This window comes from Ruditapes philippinarum, unplaced genomic scaffold (genome assembly GCF_026571515.1).
Source record: "Ruditapes philippinarum isolate M1 unplaced genomic scaffold, ASM2657151v2 ctg334_1_1_1_1, whole genome shotgun sequence".
NCBI lineage: Eukaryota > Metazoa > Mollusca > Bivalvia > Venerida > Veneridae > Ruditapes > Ruditapes philippinarum.
In genome coordinates this window covers 129,056-148,217 of record NW_026860936.1, presented here as the reverse complement: position 1 = coordinate 148,217, position 19,162 = coordinate 129,056, and the positions used below count along the sequence as shown (strand labels likewise).

At 35.4% G+C, this 19,162-nt stretch overlaps 1 protein-coding gene across 1 annotated transcript in view; it reads left to right on the top strand.

The window, feature by feature from the left end:
- Positions 1-2,835: 2,835 nt before the first annotated feature.
- Positions 2,836-19,162, top strand: part of LOC132713965 (E3 ubiquitin-protein ligase TRAIP-like) — a 35,475-nt gene continuing 19,148 nt past the window's right edge. The window contains exons 1-5 of the mRNA XM_060696705.1: positions 2,836-2,941; positions 13,995-14,060; positions 14,544-14,691; positions 15,208-15,408; positions 18,255-18,504. Coding sequence (XP_060552688.1) covers positions 14,046-14,060; positions 14,544-14,691; positions 15,208-15,408; positions 18,255-18,504 — 614 coding nt within the window. The 5' untranslated portion in view covers positions 2,836-2,941; positions 13,995-14,045. The remainder of the gene's footprint in view (positions 2,942-13,994; positions 14,061-14,543; positions 14,692-15,207; positions 15,409-18,254; positions 18,505-19,162) is intronic.

The following is a 19,162-nucleotide window of genomic DNA, read 5'->3' as shown; positions in this document are numbered from 1 at the left end:
GATGCATCGTAAATATGACTTTAGCCATTTAGTGATTGTACGTCATAGAGTAAACATCATGATGTAGTAAGTTAAGTTTTATTTTAAGTACATATCTTAGTTTCTGTGAAAAATGTTAAAAAGAAAAAGCGTTTATGTATGAGTGATTTTAATTTCGATTTTAGCCCGTATTCATAAAGAGCGACTTAAGACATTTCGTTTGATACCAAACACGCCTTAGTTCGGTCCGGACGTGGTACAGAAAACACGTTTTTACGCTTCAGTGATTTCAGTTCCGGTCCAATGGCTTTTTGAATAGCGTCAGGTAACAGGTGTGGTAAAATGCTTTCCAACGATACCAAACACGTATATATTCGGTCAAGTAATAACGAAGAAATCGATTTTGAAATTTCTGTGACGTCACTTCCGGTGAATTTAAACTCGAATTACTCGAAAATGGTAAAAGATAAACCCATAAAACTATATATTTTCTTAATCAGCGCGACGAGACGAATCGATTAGTAAAAAGTTCTAACGTTTTTATTGACTTTCGCAATTTAGGGTTTAAAATCGCTCTTGCGTCATAACTCAAAAACGGCTGAAAATCGAATCGAGAACCCCGGGTCAAAACGAAAGCTTTCGGTTTATTCTATCTTATAACGACTTTATCTCGAAAATTTTGAGCGTAAACGGTTGCCCAAACGATAAAAAACCGGTTTATAGCTTAAATGTATTATAAATTTCATTTAAAATCAGTTTACAACTTTCTTATACATAAGTTATTCATTTAAAATTTATTTTTGTATAAAAAATAAGAATCTGAAGTGTTCATAAAAATCACAACATTTGACCAGTTGCTAAGGGCAACCGTGTTTTAAAATATGCAATCAGTTTACCGTAGCATGCACTTAAAAGGAACGGTACAATATATGAAGTGTTAAAATATGTTAATGCATGCGTAGCAATTTCTCGTTAATGAGTTTTTACTTAATGGTCGCTGCATTTAAAAGGATAAGATTAATGAAAAGCTATATTTAGTAACGAAGGATAAAGGGTTTTTGTTCAACATAGTTCCGCTAGGTATTGTAAATCTAGACTAAGTGGCGACTGTACTTGACGGTCGCTGCGTTTGAAAGGATAATAGATTCTTTTGTGATTAATGAAAAGTTATATTTAGTAACGAAGGATAAAGGGTTTTTGTTCAAAATAGTTCCGCTAGGTATTGTGAATCTAGACTGAGCGGCGACTGTACTCAATGCCTTTTTCTTTCATTGATACCCGCGTGGGGCTGATGAAATAGCTCCTGGTGGTTGTGAAATACCGCGACTAAAAATAGATCATGCGCAGTCTACAAGAACGTTACGCTATGACAGTCATTTCCTTACTAAATGTAGGTAAGTAAACGAGTTATATTTTATAAATATTATTTATTTTGAACATATTAAAAAAAAACTATTTGTTTTTTTATTTATAAATTAAGCACGTATCTATTTAGAAACATTTCTTTTATCTTTCATGATGTTAATTATCTCTCCGTCTAGGGCCGAGGACCTGACCCTCAATGTCCGCGATTCAAGCCCTAAGATCGTGTATACGAGTCAGCTCCGTATACTTCCGGGAGATTAAAAATAGAACGATAATGTCATTCTAAAAATAGACGGATGATCACATTCTCAAAATAGAACGATGATGTCATTCTAAAAATAGAATCCAATATGGCGCCGCGCATGCGCAGTCGTGCCCCTAAAGAGGCGCATATACTACTCGTTACTATAATTTTCATACCTAGACAAATAGGGTTTATTCGATTTCTCAAGCTTTTTTCTATTTTTTGTATTTTTATTAATTCCGCAAAATAAAATTTTACTTATCTGATCAGATTTCTCAGTTTGAGTGCCCTCAACCATAGCACGTGCTCTACAATCAGCACGCCAGTGACCAGGTCTTCCACACTAGAAGCAGGAACCGGGTTTCCTCGAGGTCGTCCATGTTGGTCTGCCCTGCTGCTGCGCTGAATGTCCTCCTGGTGCCCCGGAAACGGTAGAATAAGAAGACTGGTTCATACCATACGGAGAAGAACCAAAACGTGCCGCTCGAAGACGACGCTCCTGTCTAACTTTTCTGTCCGCCTGTATTTGCGCACGTGCGATTTTCTTCTCATCTTCGTCGTCGTCTGCTAACGGGTGAGATTCATACTCTTGTACCACCTTCCACCCGTGTTCAGAAGAATCAGCAAGTTTAATGCATTTTTGTCGATAATTCAAAATGTTCATACCTTCGACTAGTTTTTGTCGTGCACTGTCTGCAGCGTCGTTCGAAAAATCCTTGACAGCCTCTTGGATGTAGCCGTCTGCTTGTTGCATTTTATCAAGCACTTTAGCATTTACTTTAAACTGCTGCTCATGTCCCTTTTTCTTAAACGTATAACCGTCGGAAACCAAATTCTCCTGGATAGCCGAAATTTGTGCTTGCGACAACTCACGCTGAGTAGAATTTATGCGTTCCTCAAATGTCTGAAACTTAGCATTGATAAGCTCTTCCATTCGCGAAAGAAGTGCATTTTCTTCCGACATGGCTGCCCGGTTAACACGTGGTCGGATACAATATGAAATTGGATATGTTAACTGCTCGAAAACGTCTGGTAGAATGACCAGTACACATTATACATTAACCGTTCATTGCGACTTAAGCACGAGAAAAACATGACAAATCACTGTATAGAAAGCGATACGCAAAGACAAACATTTTACGCTATACTATCGAAACGCGTAAAATTTCAATTAAATTGGGTTGGAAGTTTAACCCAGTATATTGTTTACATATGACGTCACTGACCTTGGGAGATTTTTAACTCATCACCGGTAATTATATCGGGAAAGAAAGATGGCGGCCTCCACCAGTGCTACAAAATATTTCTTCAATTGACTATTGTAACACGTAAAGATCAAGATCAAGAAAGAAGGTATGAACAGATAAAAAAATAGATATAAAATATAAATTTGTATTATTTTGTTTGCTATCTGAAAATTCGATCTGAAAATAACGTCAATGTCATGTGAACAATGAGAATGTAATTTACCCAACATTTTATAACACTTTCAATTTCATTTCACTTTAACATGCATGGTACATAGCAGAGGATCTCTATAGGAACAGCTTTATCTTCTAGCTGATATTAGTCAACTATACTGGCATGCCAAAGGGTAGCCTAATTAATTTGGCGTGAACGGTTTGACCCATTTTACAGACTTTTTTTTTCTTACTGTCAAACCGTTACGCCTAATTTTAACTGTCATTTTTACGCACGGAAAATCTACCGGCAACACTATCGATAGTTTGGACTGATTTTTACTGCTTAAACCTGAAAGTAACTTCAATGTCCTCTAAAAATCAATAGAATATAAATTCTAGTACTAACTTCTCCTAGAAAAAATATTAGATTGTACCTGTCTTAACGCATACATGCGATTTATTTCAAATGTGTACTGTATACACTATCTCCGGCGGACATGTTATGACGTCATCGTAAAAAATCGATTCCGTGAAAGCTGGTAGTAGCAACCAGTGTGTCTAGCAGGTAAGTGTGGGTTACGCATGAAGATTAAACTTCAAAAAAATATCGGGGAAATAAATCTAATCATTATTTTTAAATAAATTTGTGCATTATTAAATACTATTGAAAAGTATCAATGTGTTAAACCTAAAATACAATGGTAGCAAATAGGCTCCGTACAAGTACTGTTGTTTAATATTTTTTAAATGTTTTAATACATGTACTCAACATTTATCAATAGATGGTTTGCCTTCTTGTTTACTGCTAATGACTGCCGATAAAATACTGACTTCATTTATACATGCATATTTAAATGACAATTAAGAATGTAAAAGAAATAAAGGAATTCTTTTTCACCTATTGCTGATATATATTAAATACCATATTAAACCTACTGATAAAGTTAAATGTCTTCTTGACATACTTTATTAATTTACTAAAAAAGGAACTTTATTGTGATCCAGCCATATGCTGTGTAACTATAAGGGAAGGGTCACATATTTTAATTGAAATAAATTTTAAGTAGAGGATATTAAAAAAAAATCATTGAGAAGATAAGAATTTTCAAATGAACAGATTAAGAGACTTATACATGTATAAGGTGTATGTCTTGTTGTTTCATACTGTTTTGGTGACACTTTTGTTTGTGTCCCTTGTTGTTTTCTCGTCTATGGTAAGTATCTTCCCTTTGCCCCTAGTTTTATTTCTTTATTCCGCCCCCTCCCCCTTCCCCGAATTTCCTATCCCCTACCACTGTGCCAGTTTACTTAATGGTCCTATTAATCATTCATTTATTTATTTTCTTTGATTTTGATTTCCTTGTATGTTACCATTATTTCTTTATATTTATCATTTTGTATCATTTTAGTGATAAGCCAGACCGTGCTCTCTCTCTTACGCCGTCCTGTTTTTGTTTAGGATCCTCCTGGGTTCCTTGCAAATGGTTCTTGTTCCTGAGTCGTGCGGGGGTTGCGTTCATTGAACGCGGCCTTTCCTTGTTCATCTTGTTTATCATATTTTATACTTGTATACCAAACCGAACCGAACCATAACAAACAGATAATGATTATCAATACAAGGTTCGACAAGCAAGTAAAGAAATGTAAAGAAAACAGAAAAAACTTATCCACATATCCGCCCTCCAAAAAAAAACACCAAAAAAACGCCTGAAACTGCAAAACCGAAACATAAATACACATGGGTGCCAAAGACGGCTCTGGTAGGTACATGTGCTCCCTTGCGCCGGTTTCAACAGAATTCATCACTTAAACATAATAATGTAGAAATTTTAATCAACACCCACAGATTTGTACAAAATACGGCGGTAATCATGGAACTTTCAATGCAACACATTCGAGGTGCCGTTCAATGAAAAGCGGGAACTAGATAACATGGAATTTTAAATGGATATAGGTTTTGGTGTCATTTTGCGACAGTCGTTCTAACAGACGACTACAGTAATCTAATCAGACTATTTCTCCCATCTGTCTTACATTGTTATGCTATTCTACGTCTTAAATAAGGGTCACTAAATTTCCGCTTGCTGCGTTTTTATCATAAACCCCGTCATATCTGTTCGACAATTGCATTTTACTGAGGACTGTCTGAAATTCCATTTTATAGTTTGAAATTTTAAGATTTTTTTCTCAGAATTTAAAGTTATTTTTGGTTGTTTTGAACTTCTTTCCCTACACAACTGTCCTCAATTTTTTTAAAGATAATAAACTAGAAATTGATAGGGAGTTTAATATAAATTGAAATTCTTCTTTGCTTCATCATGTATAGTATACTTATAATTCATTAAGATGTACCTACAATTACATTGTATTTTCATATGTGCGAAATCATGGCAGGGTTATAAAATAAAAAGGCAGTTCAGAAATTTCACCTAATGATCACAGATGTTAAAAAATCCGACATTACAATTTCTAATTTGACAATTTAAATGGACTTTTAAAATGCAGTATGATCTGACGTCGGACATCTAAGTAAGGTTATCAGAATATCCTTTTCACATTTTATTTTTAATGCTGAAATATTCTTGTGTGAAAAAAAAGTTATTCCTGCATAATTCATAATAAATAACTTAAACAAATTATATTATAAAGCTTGACAAATACAATCGATTGCCGCCGATACCTGTGTTACACCATGGAAATTTTACAATTTTACCCTGTTTTACCCTGTCACCGCTTGCGTCATTTTCCAATATGGCCGCTTACAATAATTTTCAGTGATTTAAAAAGTTAAAGTGGAATATTTAGACTTGTGTTCGACTTTAAAGTATGATAACTTGGAACCTTGCATAAAAAACGGTTCTCTTTCAGGTAATGTAGACCGTTTCTTTGAAACTTTTTTAGTTTTCGCTCCCAACAACTTCTAATTGGGAAGCGTCCGTGCATAAAAATGCAGTTCGTGGTTGGACTTGGAAAAAGACAGCGCCCGTCCAAAATTATCTCGGTGTCTCTTTGACAAGTCTAATTAGTTGGACTAGCCAAAGGGGTACAGCTCATGAATTGTATTTTCACAAAATATGTGTTTGAATTGGTAGAAAACATATCCTAAGCAGGGTCTTTCATATAGAATGGCCCGGAAACGCGCTATGTAAACCCTTCTCACTACAATTAAACATGTCTTGGTATAATTTGGTATAGTTTGCTATATACAAATTATGTAAGTGCTAAAAAAAATTAAATACAAGAGCAAAAATGAAAGTTCTAACAACATGATGTTCTTTAAACTTGTGAAAAAAAGATAAATACTTGGAGCTAAATATAAGATGGTGAAGAGACTGTGATGTCACACAGTTAAAATCAGTATCGGCTGAATTGTGTTCCCGCAAGTTATCATATGTCGACAGATTTGATGCATCCTGGGTAAAAGAAGCCACAATACCGCCATATTGAATTCCCAGAGGTACATCAACAAAAAAGACTAAACATGTTTTTACTAATATGTAAGAAGCAATAGTTATTTATTCTAAAACGTACAAAACACTTTTCCACACAAATATTTCTCCGATGAAAATCCATGTCGGCAATGTAAGCAATAATTCACACATATCGCCAAAGTTTAACGATAGCGTGAAAATCGGAGACTAGTGGGAAAGCCCGATTATCACCGAAGCTCGCAAAGGATTGTGGGTCTGAATCAGACTCTTGTCTATTTTCAGAGTTTCCTATCTGTTGGTTATATAACTGTGATAAATATTTCAGAAAATAATGTTCTTAAAGCAATAATCTGTTGAAAAATGTTGATTGCTTGTTCAGAAAAATGCACCAAATTAAACATCAAATATATCTATCATGAAATATTATAAAATCTTTACATAATACGATTTTAAGCGGGAGACTACCTCTTTCTGCAGCCATATTTTCAAAGATTTTCCTTAAAATAAGGGGTATTTTCACAAATTTAAGAAATCTCCCTATTTTTGATGTCAGAACTTCCTTCTTTGTTTAAATTGCAAATTCTAAAATCTCCCTCTTTTTGAAGAAAAATCTTCCACTTGATCATCAAAAAAAGTTCACATGTATGCTCTGTAAATAAAAGCAATTTCTATTTTGTCATTAAACAATGCATAAAAAAAAAAGCTTATGAAACTGGGACCTTATAATTTTCAAATATGAGCAGTATAGATTTTGACCGTGACACCGGGAATAAAAAATTCCTAATTTCATTGCAAATCTATAAAATTGTTACTTTTTAGCTCGACTATTCGAAGAATATGAGAGCTATTGTAGTCGCCCCGGTGTCGGCGTAAGCGTCCGCGTCGGCGTCTGCGTTGGTTAAAGTTTTTTGTAAAGTCAAATATCTCAATTATTACTTGAGATATTCAATTGAAACTTACAATACTTATTTATAGTAACAAGGTACATCAGATTGACAAGTTGGATAACTCTGCCTACAATATTGACAGAATTATGCCCCTTTTTAACTTAGAAATTTTGGTTAAAGTTTTTTGTAAAGTCAAATATCTCAATTATTACTTGAGATATTCAATTGAAACTTACAATACTTATTTATAGTAACAAGGTACATCAGATTGACAAGTTGGATAACTCTGCCTACAATATTGACAGAATTATGCCCCTTTTTAACTTAGAAATTTTGGTTAAAACTTTTTGTAAAGTCAAATATCTCAATTATTGCTTGAGATATTCATTTGAAATTTAAAATACTTTTTTTATAGTAACAATGTACATCAGTTTGCAAAATTGCATAACTCTGCCTGCAATATTTGCAGAATTATTTGCCCCTTTGAAACTTAGAAATTTTGGTTAAAGGTCTTCAAAGATATTTACTTGAATCTTTGCACATGCACTTAGGGTCATAATTGGAGGGTCATAATTGTATGTCACTGACCAAGTTCCATAACTCTATCTTGCATTAAGGCTGATTCATATCCCCTTTTCTACTTAGTCTCTTGGTTAATGTTTACATGCAAGTTTTACATATCTCAATAACTATTAAAGATATTTATTTAAAACTTTACATATGCATTTAGGGTCATATATGTAGGTCACTGACAAAGATCCATAATTCTGTCTTGCATTTAGGCTGATTTTTCTCCCCTTTTTCAACTTAGAAATTCATGGTAAAGTTTTGCTTGTACGTAAGCTGTTATCTCAATAACTACTGAAGGGTTTGTGCCTTTTTTGGGACAATTTTATGCATTCATAATAATAAAGCAGTGATTTACTTTATAAAACATCTTAATAACAAGCCTTGGTACCTTTTCTGTCAAATTTATGTATTCATAGGTAATTTGTATTATTATACTCAATAAAACACCCTTTTGACAATTATCGTAACCTTCCGAAAAAGTCAAGCCAATACTGTATAATTAGACTCTCTCTAAGGCCTATAACATGAATTAATAAAAAAAAATTAGCCCTTTTGTGAACTTAAAAAATTTAACATTATCAAGGCTCTTTTACTATCAAGCACTTAGAATAGTCGAGCATGCTGTCCTACTGACAGCTCTTGTTAAAGTAAACACTGATGATGTATGTACTATGTTACAACCAGAATTAGTTTCCAGGATATTTTACCCATTAAAGCCATAAAATTATTAAATCATACATATATGTGAACTCTACCACTTTTAGTGGGAGACTCCCACTTTATGCAGCCATATTTTCTTAGATTTTTCTTAAAATAAGGGGTATTTGAATTTCACAAATTAAAGAAATCTCCCTATTTTTTATGTCTGAACTTCCTTCTTTGTTTATTGCAAATTCTAAAATCTCCCTCTTTTTGAAGAAAAATCTTCCACTTGATCGTCAAAAAAAGTTAACATCTATGTTTTTGTTTTATTAGTAATATATTTATATTTAACAGGTTTTCATCGCATTGCCCACTTATCTGTACATGGGTGGTATTACTGGAAAACACTTAAATAGGCCTCATATTTAAATATTTTTGTTTTTATACGCCCGTTTGAAGAACGCCCCTGGCGGGCGGTCGGTCGGGCGGTGGGGGCGGCGGCGTCCAATTTTGCCCGGAGCATATCTCCTACATGTATGGAGGGATTTTAATGAAACTTCATAGAAATGTTCACCACTATAAGGAGCAGTGTCGCGCACATGAACCAGGTCTCTAGGTCAAAGGTCAAGGTCACACTTAGAGCTCATTGAAAAATGCTTGTCCAGAGCAAAACTTCCACATGTATAGAGGGATTTCAATATTACTTGGCACAAATGTTCACCATTGTGAGGCGGAGTGTCGCGCGCAAGATTCAGGTCCTTGCGGTCAAGGTCACACATAGAGGTCAAAGTTCAGATAAAAATATGAAGATGTGTATATGGACCATTTAGTCATCATTTATTGAGGGATTGTAACACAAATGGTCATTATCAAGACTATGGCTGTGATACATATAATTTAGGTCAATATATGCAAGGTCAAGGTCACTAAAGATGATGAAATATCCAGATTTTGTCCGGAGCATATCTCCTACACGCATGGAGGGATTTTAATGAAATTTCATAGAAATGTTCACCATTATGAGAAGCAATGTCACGCACATGAACTAGGTCTCTAGGTCAAAGGTCAAGGTCACACTTAGAGCTCATTGAAAAACGCTTGTCCGGAGCAAAACTTCCACATTCATAGAGGGATTTCAATATTACTTGGCACAAATGTTCACCATTGTGAGGCGGAGTGTCGCGCACAAATCAGGTCCCTGCAGCCAAGGTCAAGGTCACACATAGAGGTCAAAGTTTACATAAAAATATGAAGATGTGTATAGGGACGATTTAATCATCATTTATTGAGGGATTGTAACACAAATGGTCATTATCATGACTACGGCTGTGACACATGTACTTTAGGTCAATATATGCAAGGTCAAGGTCACTAAAGATGGTGAAATATCCAGATTTTGTCTGGAGCATAAATCCTACATGTATGGAAGAATTTTTATAATACTTTATGGAAATGTTCACCACCATGATATGTATTGCTCCATGCATGATCCAGGTCTCCAGGTCAAAGGTCAAGGTCACACTTAGAGCTCATTGAAAAACGCTTGTCCGGAGCAAAACTTCTACATTCATAGGGGGATTTCAATATAACTTGGCACAAATGTTCACCATTGTGAGGCTGAGTGTCGCACTCAAAATTCAGATCCCTGCGACCAAAGTCAAGGTTACACATAGAGGTCAAAGTTCAGATAAAAATTTGAAGATGTGTATAGGGACCATTTAGTCATCATTTATTGATGGATTGTAGCACAAATGGTAACTATCATGACTACAGGTGTGACACATTTAATTTAGGTTAATATTTGCAAGGTCAAGGTCACTGGAGATTATTAAATATCCAGATGTTGTCCGGAGCATATTTTCTACATGCATGGAGGAATTTTAATGTTACTTTATAGAATTGTTCACCACCATGAGACGTAGTGCCCTGCACATGAACCAAGTCTCTAGGTCAAAGGTGAAGGTCACAGCTAGAGCTCATAGAAAAACGCTTGTCTGGAGCAAAACTGCCACATGCATAGAGGGATTTCAATATAATTTGGCACAAATGTTCATCATTTTGAGGCTGAGTGCCGTGCATAAAATTCAGGTCCCTGCGACCAAGGTCAAGGTCACACATCCTGTGCATATTTTCCCTACTGATTTGTTTTAAGGTTCATTTAACAACACAGTGCCAAGAATAAAAACTTGCTTGCTAGATAACACTTATCCATAATGCCCCCATCTCCATCTAAAGCTTTCGTAAACGGGCGTATTTTGTGACTATGGCACCCTTGTTTACAATTAAAATGGTTTCGTTGTACCAACTTTTTCTTTGTTAATGCTTGGTTGAAGAAACATGTTATAACTGGCAATGTAAAAGTACTGTATTTTTAGCATGCACCCTGGAGCCAAGCAGCATGTTTTACTGCAATTAAAAGCCTGAAACATAAAGGTCCTTGGAAATGCAGACATGTCGCCACATCTGCTTGTGTTACCTGCGTAGGGAAGACGCACTGAAACTTAAGATGATACACTTATGTCTAATAAAAAGTCCCATCTCCGTTATATAAAAGCATTTAATAAAAAAAATTAAACGTTGTGACAGAATCTCAGAATCAGGGTTAACATGTGTTACATGTTACATTCAATGTAACCTGGTAACTGTTGCAAAGAACATTAGATAAATGAGATAAACATTATTAATATTTTTGTGATTTAATGAAAAAGTAATTCATGCCTAAAAGCATTAGACATGATACACAATGAAACATCAGTATTTAGTGACTGTCCTGTTGTCGGGCAGCAGAGAAAATCTTCCTTGTGAAACAGTCACATTTAGAAACCTAAGATTGAACCAACAGAAATAAATACAAAATTGAATTCATTTAAAATACTTTATATACAAAAACAGTGAATGAGTACATGTATATAACGGCGCATCCGCCTATTCTTACCTTTATGCGTCAGCTGCATGTTTTGTCAGATTTACATTTTATGTCCAATGAGCGATGAGAAATTAACTTACTCAGAATTATCAGTCACACAAATTATGCAAAAAGGTCTAGTAAACTTTAGTTAAAAATATAATATATTATTCATAATGTTGTTTATAATATTTCTGGGAAATAATACAACATCCATAAATTTCATTTGATTATTTTGATGAATACCAATTAGAACGGGACTGTAATTTGTACCGCCCAAGTTAAAAAAATTGGTATCAGACTGTACATCAAATCTGTCTGAGACAACATCAAATGGTGGTACCTGGCTTTACACCTGATTTTTAGCTCGACTATTCGATAAGAATAAGTAGAGCTATTGTAGTCACCCGAGAGTCTGCGTCGGCATCTGCGTCGGCGTCGGCGTAACCACTTATGTTAAAGTTTTTGTAATAGTTTAAATATTTTCAAAGTCCATTGACATATGGCTTTGAAACTTTGCACACTTGTTCACCATCATGACCCCAACCTGTAGACAGGAGGAGGTAACTCTATCAAGCATTTTGACAGAATTATGCCCCTTTTTCGACTTAGAATTTACGTTAAAGTTTTTGTAATAGTTCAAATATTTTCAAAGTCCATTGACATATGGCTTTGAAACTTTTCACACTTATTCACCATCATGACCCCAACCTGTAGACAGGAGGAGGTAACTCTATCAAGCATTTTGACAGAATAATGCCCCTTTTTCGACTTAGAATTTACGTTAAAGTTTATGTAATACATTAAATATTTTCAAAGTCCATTGTCATATGGCTTTCAAAGTTTGCACATTTGTTCACCATCATGACCCAACCTGTAGACAGGGGGAGGTAACTATATCAAGCATTTTGACAAAATTATGCCCCTTTTTCGACTTAGAATTTTCGTTAAAATTTTTGTAATACCTCAAATATTTTCAAAGTCCATTGACATATGTCTTTGAAACTTTGCACACTTGTTCACCAACATGATCCCCAATCTGTAGACAGAAGGAGGGAACAATTACAAGCATTTTGACAGAATAATGCTCCTTTTTCGACTTAGAATTTTCGTTAAAGTTTTTGTAATAGTTCAAATATTTTCAAAGTCCATTGACATATGGCTTTGAAACTTTGCACACTTGTTCACCATCATGACCCCAACCTATAGACAGGAGGAGGTAACTGTATCAAGCATTTTGACAGAATAATGCCCCTTTTTCGACTTAGAATTTACGTTAAAGTTTTTGTAATAGTTCAAATATTTTCAAAGTCCATTGACATATGGCTTTGAAACTTTGCACACTTGTTCACCATCATGACCCCAACCTGTAAACAGGAGGACCCGGCTACAGAATGTCAATGTATTTCCATGGATATAAGCATGGACAGTGTCCATGGAGTATTGAAACACTTGTCCATGGACAATTCTTTATATCCCTGGACAGTGTCCATGCTATCCAAGTCCATGCTTTCCATGTCCATTGTCCATGATACCCATGGACAATGTCCATGATGTCCATGGACAATGTCCATTCTTACCATGGACAATGTCCATTCTTACCATGGACAATGTCCATTCTTTCCATGGACAATGTCCATTCTTTTCATGTTCAAAACCAATTTTGAGGAATCTTTTATGACATCCATGGTCAATGTCCATGATATCACACTTGTGTTGAGATACCTGTTTAAAAGTCTGTAAAAAAAGGTCCCACATAATCTTTTTCACTTGGGAGTTGCACTAGTGTAACAATGATTTTGAATTGACAAGGCTGTAAAATTATGACACATTAAAGATTTAAGGGTTTTAAATTATTGTTTGTTGAAAAGAAAATATAAATTAAAATGATTTGAACCAATTTATGTTTGTTTTCTTCGTGGTACACAAATCTCCTTTTTAGCCCGACTAATCGATAAGAATAAGTAGAGCTATTGAAGTCACCAGAGCGTCGGCGTCGGCGTTGGTGTCCGCGTCGGCGTAACCACTTATGTTAAAGTTTTTGTAATACCTCAAACATTTTCAAAGTCCATTGACATACGGCTTTGAAACTTTGCACATTTGTTCTCTATTATGACCCCAACTTGTAGACACGTGGAGGTGACTGTATCAAGCATTTCGACAGAATTATGCCCCTTTTTCGACTTATAATTTTCATTAAAGTTTTTGTAATACTTCAAATATTTTCAAAGTCTATTGACAGATGGCTTTGAAACTTTGCCCACTTGTTCATCATCATGACCCTAACCTGTAGACAGGAGGAGGTAACTCTATGAAACATTTGGCAGAATTATGCCCCTTTTTCGACTTAGAATTTACGTTAAAGTTTTTGTAATAGTTCAAATATTTTCTAAGTCCATTGACATATGGCTTTGAAACTTTGCACACTCTTTGCACACTTGTTCACCATCATGACCCCAACCTGTAAACAGGAGGTCAGGTAATTGTATCAAGCATTTTTTTTAATATCAAGCACTAAGAATAGTCGAGCGTTGCTGTCCTACCGACAGCTCTTGTTTTATTACACAGTTTACCAACGTACCTATAACATTGAAGGAAGGAGAAAAAGCCAGGGTAAAAATGATGGAAGATGTGGTATGTTTTGTATGTTTTTTTTATTTGTTTAATTTCTATTTTTAATTAAGTTTACCAGACTAATTTTGTTATAAAAGATGTCTGAGAATATAAAAGACTTTAAAGATCCACTATGCCTCAGAATTGCTTTTATTTCTATTTCTCAAAAGCTTTTAAATTTTGGTGTACTTTTTAGTAGCCAAAAAGATACTCATTGGCCAATTACCAGAACCACCCATCTCATCTGTTGCTCTTTGGCAATAAGTACAGTTGCAGTTGCTGTCAATAAGTATTTTGTATGGAAGTTAAAATACTATTTATTTACATTTTGTTACTTTTATAACAAATTATTTCACAGTTATACTTTCTTCTAGTAACAAGCATCTTACATTCTCTAAAGTCATTATTTTAACATTATAAAATTCATGTTTACCCTTTCTTAAGAAGTTCTTGTTGGCAGTTTACTAACTTCTTTTATGCAAAATAATATATATTATGTTTCAGGAGGGTGCACCTGGTGCAGTCTGGGAGAAATCTCCTTCACCTATCGAGCTTACATTAAATGCCAGGACTGTATGGGTGGGCACATTCAGGGGGGCACCTGTAGAGCCTATACTTATCTCCAACACTGGACTTAACTTCTTTATTGAAGGTAATAAATATATAAGTGCATAACAGGCTATGTTTTTTGTTTGTCAGTTGAGTTTTCTAGCAATAAATGTCTTTTGTAATATGCTGTAAAATTTAAGAAAGGTTTAATGCATGTGCTAGTGTGTGTCTAATCTTTTGTATTGTTTCTTTATGAATAAGAATCATTTATTCTTTCTGTACACTTGAAGTTTCTCAATGAATTACCATTTAAATTGATATCCATCTGTGTGTTATCTTTGTTATTCACGTATGAAATTTTGTTTTAGATAGCTTGAAATATTAGGTAAAATTCATTTTTAATCTTTCAATGTGAATTACATAAACCTGTAATTTCTTTGTTTTTTAGATTACACTACATACTCCAGTTTATATTTGAAGTTTTTGTCTGTAATGTTATTCTAAATCAATATTTACTTTTCACGCATTAACACATCTTCATAACTATGGTGGCCAGTGATGATTTTCCAGTGTAAAGTGTTGTGTGGCAGGTGATTATGTGATTCTTAATGATTTTCAGGTGCTACTGGTACACACACATTTCACATTTACCCACAGGAAATTCAGCAGTGCTTGACCAGGTTTGAAAGCGAGACAAACTTGATATTTTTTTTTACAACACAAAGTTGTGCTGTACGAACAAGGAAAGATCTTGGAATGGTTGTTTACCCTGACCCCAGTAAACCCCCTCCAGAACACTATTATGATCCCTTAGGAACAGGTGGGTTTATTATATACTTGCTATAATTACTGCTTTAAGTTTTTAGCTTTTTTTTTCAATGAAAAAATACAGCCAATGTTATGACAAACTCAGCAACATCAGCATTGGGTATCCTAAATTTGTTAAGTTTTTGTTTTTGGTCATTTATATTAACTGAAACTTAATATGTGGATGTATCTTGATGAGTTTTATTGGTCACACCCATTTTCAGGTCAAAGGTCATGGTTACTGGTACCTGTTATAGCAAATCGTAAAATTGATCATTGATTAAATTAAAGTGAAGGTTATTAGGTAGCAGTGCTGAAAAACAAAGTCCTGAAAATGAGATCATGAACATTTCAAGGTTTATTATTATGCCTAATGATTTCTTAATCATAGAATTAAGCAGTTTTGCACACCTGACCTAAACATTGTTGTTATGACCAGTGTACTTACTTTGCAATATTTAATATTCCACCAGTGTTCGTGGGTATATGTTATGCAGATAAAGTTATTCTCTGTCAAGACTGTATGTCTACATGTTTAAAAACTTTTGTGTTAATATTTATTTGAACTTAAAGGATACAAGGATTTTTTTTTAAAATTTATAACCCAATTATTCGATCATATTCCCAATTGAATATAGTATATTATTTTCCCAATCCACAGGAAAAATAAACGCCTTCGTGGTCGAGTGGTTAGAGTCGATGACTTCTAATCCATTTACCTCCCTGGCGTGGGCTCGATCCCTGGGAGATGCTTTGGTAGTTTAGCGCGGAGGAAAGAAGTCTAGTACTGGTGTCACTCTCCAGGAATGATGGTTAGGAAACTACCCGCCTATGTGACTGAAATACTATTGGGAAAAGGCGTAAAATGATACAAACAAAGAAAAAAACAGGAAAAAATTCCTAATTGAAAGTTACAAAATGAAAATATTGAATAACAAATTATGAAATCTTTGAAAATAAGGGTTTCTTCACTTTGATGGTATTAAAATGTTTTAAGTTGCCATTTTAGACAGTGATTTTTTGCATTCATTTATGCCCCGGTCACATATTCACGGATAATGCTACGGAAGAGCTACGGTCTAATTGTTCACGGATTACTACGGAAATGTGAAATTTCGTAGTTCGCTACGGTTCCAGTACGGACACACAACGGTATGAGTACAGAGTCCGACGGATTTACCACCAAAAGTCCCCGGAGAGACACGGATTGTTACGGACCGACACGGTTTGATACGGAGCGACACAAATCAGGACGGACGCACTACGGATACACTACGGTCTGCTACGGTATAAGCACGGGTTAGAACGAATAAGTACGGTCTGATACGGAGAAGAACGTATTGATACGGAGAAGAACGAATTGCCACGGATCTATACGGACCTTATACATCCGTCCGCAACCTCTTGCTTGCTCATTTTCAAAATGCCTCAAAACGAATTGCAGAGTTCAATGATTTTGGCGGAGAGGACTCGGCCTAATCGCGTCCGACCCCCGAGACACATCAGGTCCGATTAAAGTGAATTTCTTGAAAGACGCTGGATCCTCAACAAGTTCGGCCATGAGAGCCTCATACTAAACTTGAAGCGGTCTTTGTAACAGCCCATCTCTAGTCCACCATCTCGTCTGTCTCCTCTTACCTGATTAGATATGGACTAGTTATCATTAATGAAAAATGTTGATCAATACTGCTTCTCTTTTAATTTTAAGATTTGCTGTTCGTCTTACAATAACATTAATTATCGTGATGTTTATGTTTGAAAAATAAGTAAAAAGCTTGTTAACTAATCTTATTATCATTCAAGGGCCAGCCTCCGAGGCTTATGAGACACTTTGTTTTATGTACATATTTACTCCAATTTCACGATCCAATGTTTGTAAAATATGTAACATTAAATGTTATTCTATTACTTATGAATTGTAGTACGATATTAATATAAATTTACTTCTATGTATGTCATCAAGCAGCTCGACCACTGCCTCCGCATTCTGAGCCATTTCAATATAAAGTTGCAGCCAGTAAATGGCAATTATCATTAATTAAATGTCTCCGCAAATATGTCTGTTTTTAACAAGAAGGTAGTATTTATACCCTTGAAAAAGTACATGATACTTTATTCATCCGTACTAAACAGTGGTGGACCGTACCATTTCATACCGTTTTGTGTTGCAACGCAATAAACCGTATAAGACCGTGCTAATCCTTGCCTCTCCGTAGTGCAACGTATTACGATCGTGGCTTTCCGTGACAATGCCGTATTAATCCGTATTAAAACCGTAGCTTATATGTAGGGTATCCGTACAAAAACGTAGTTCTCCGTACAAAACCGTGGAAATCCTTGACAAGTTGGTGGACTACGAATCAGTACGGACTAGAACGGTTTTCATACGGACCAGTACGTATCAGTACGGATTAATACGGACTAGTAGGGATACGCTACGGTTGATTTTTCCGTAGCAAAATTTTGTGCATGTTCAAAATTTGTCAAGGATCGCTACGGATATACAAGGACTACTACGATTGATTACGGTTACAATACGGAGAGCTAATGACCAGTACGGGTAGCTACGGACGATGCCGGAATTAATCCGTGGCTCTTCCGTGGGCGTATTCCGTGAATATGTGACCGGGGTATTACTGCAAAATTAAAGTCATGGAATTTTTCCCAATTTTTTAACACAACATTGCTGAAATTCGCAATTCCATTTGTATTGGTCATGTTCCCAAAATCTAGGAAAAATGCCCTGGGATATATATATAATTACAAAGTGTACAATAAGCTGCATATGGATAAAGATAGAAACCATATATAGAAAACAAAGTACAAGTATTATTGTTGTTTATTGTATGTTTATATCAGATTCTCGGCATCAGATGATTATTATAGTGATGGACCAGTTACCTGTGGACTTCAAGAAGTATATGGAATTATTCAAGTCATGGGGGAAACAGGGAGATGAAGCATTCTTAATGGAGCTAAGCAAGGAGGAGGCAGAAGAGATATTCCGCCAGTCTACCATTGTCCACAGGGTACAACAGGGTGTGGCGACCTCAGCCAATGTTATGGATCACGGTTATAGTCAGGCTGAGGAAGATCGACAAAGTAACAGGTATCCATCTCCAAAGATAGGCTTTGTTTGTCCTATTGTCAAGTAACATATTTGTGAGATTTTTGTGGGACTTTGATAAGATTTTGACTTTATGATATTTTAAGGATATGTTTGACTTCAATGGTTATACCCCCAAAAACGAAGTTTGGGGGGTATATAGGAGTCACCCAGTGGTCGGTTGGTCGGTCGGTCCAGACGTCTGTTGCATTTTCCTTGTCCGGAGCATAACTTGAAGACTAATGGTTGGAATTCAATATAACTACATACAATGGTCAAGCACATTGAGAGGAAGTGCAGTGCACAAGAACCATAACTCTATCTTGACTAATTACAGAGTTATTGCCCTTTGTTACTCTTCCTTGTCCGGGGCATAACTTGAAAACAACTGACAACTTCATACGATTGTCAAACACAATAAGGGGAAGTGCAGTGCACAAGAACCATAACTCTATCTAAAGTAATTACAGAGTTATTGCCCTTTGTTACTTTTCCATTGCATTCTTTTGTCTGGACCATAACTTGAAGTCTAATGTTGGAATTCATTATAACTTCATACAATGGTCAAGCACATTGAGAGGAAGTGCAGTGCTCAAGAACCATAACTCCATCTTGACTTATTACAGAGTTACTGCTCTTTGTTACTTTTCCTTGTCCAGAG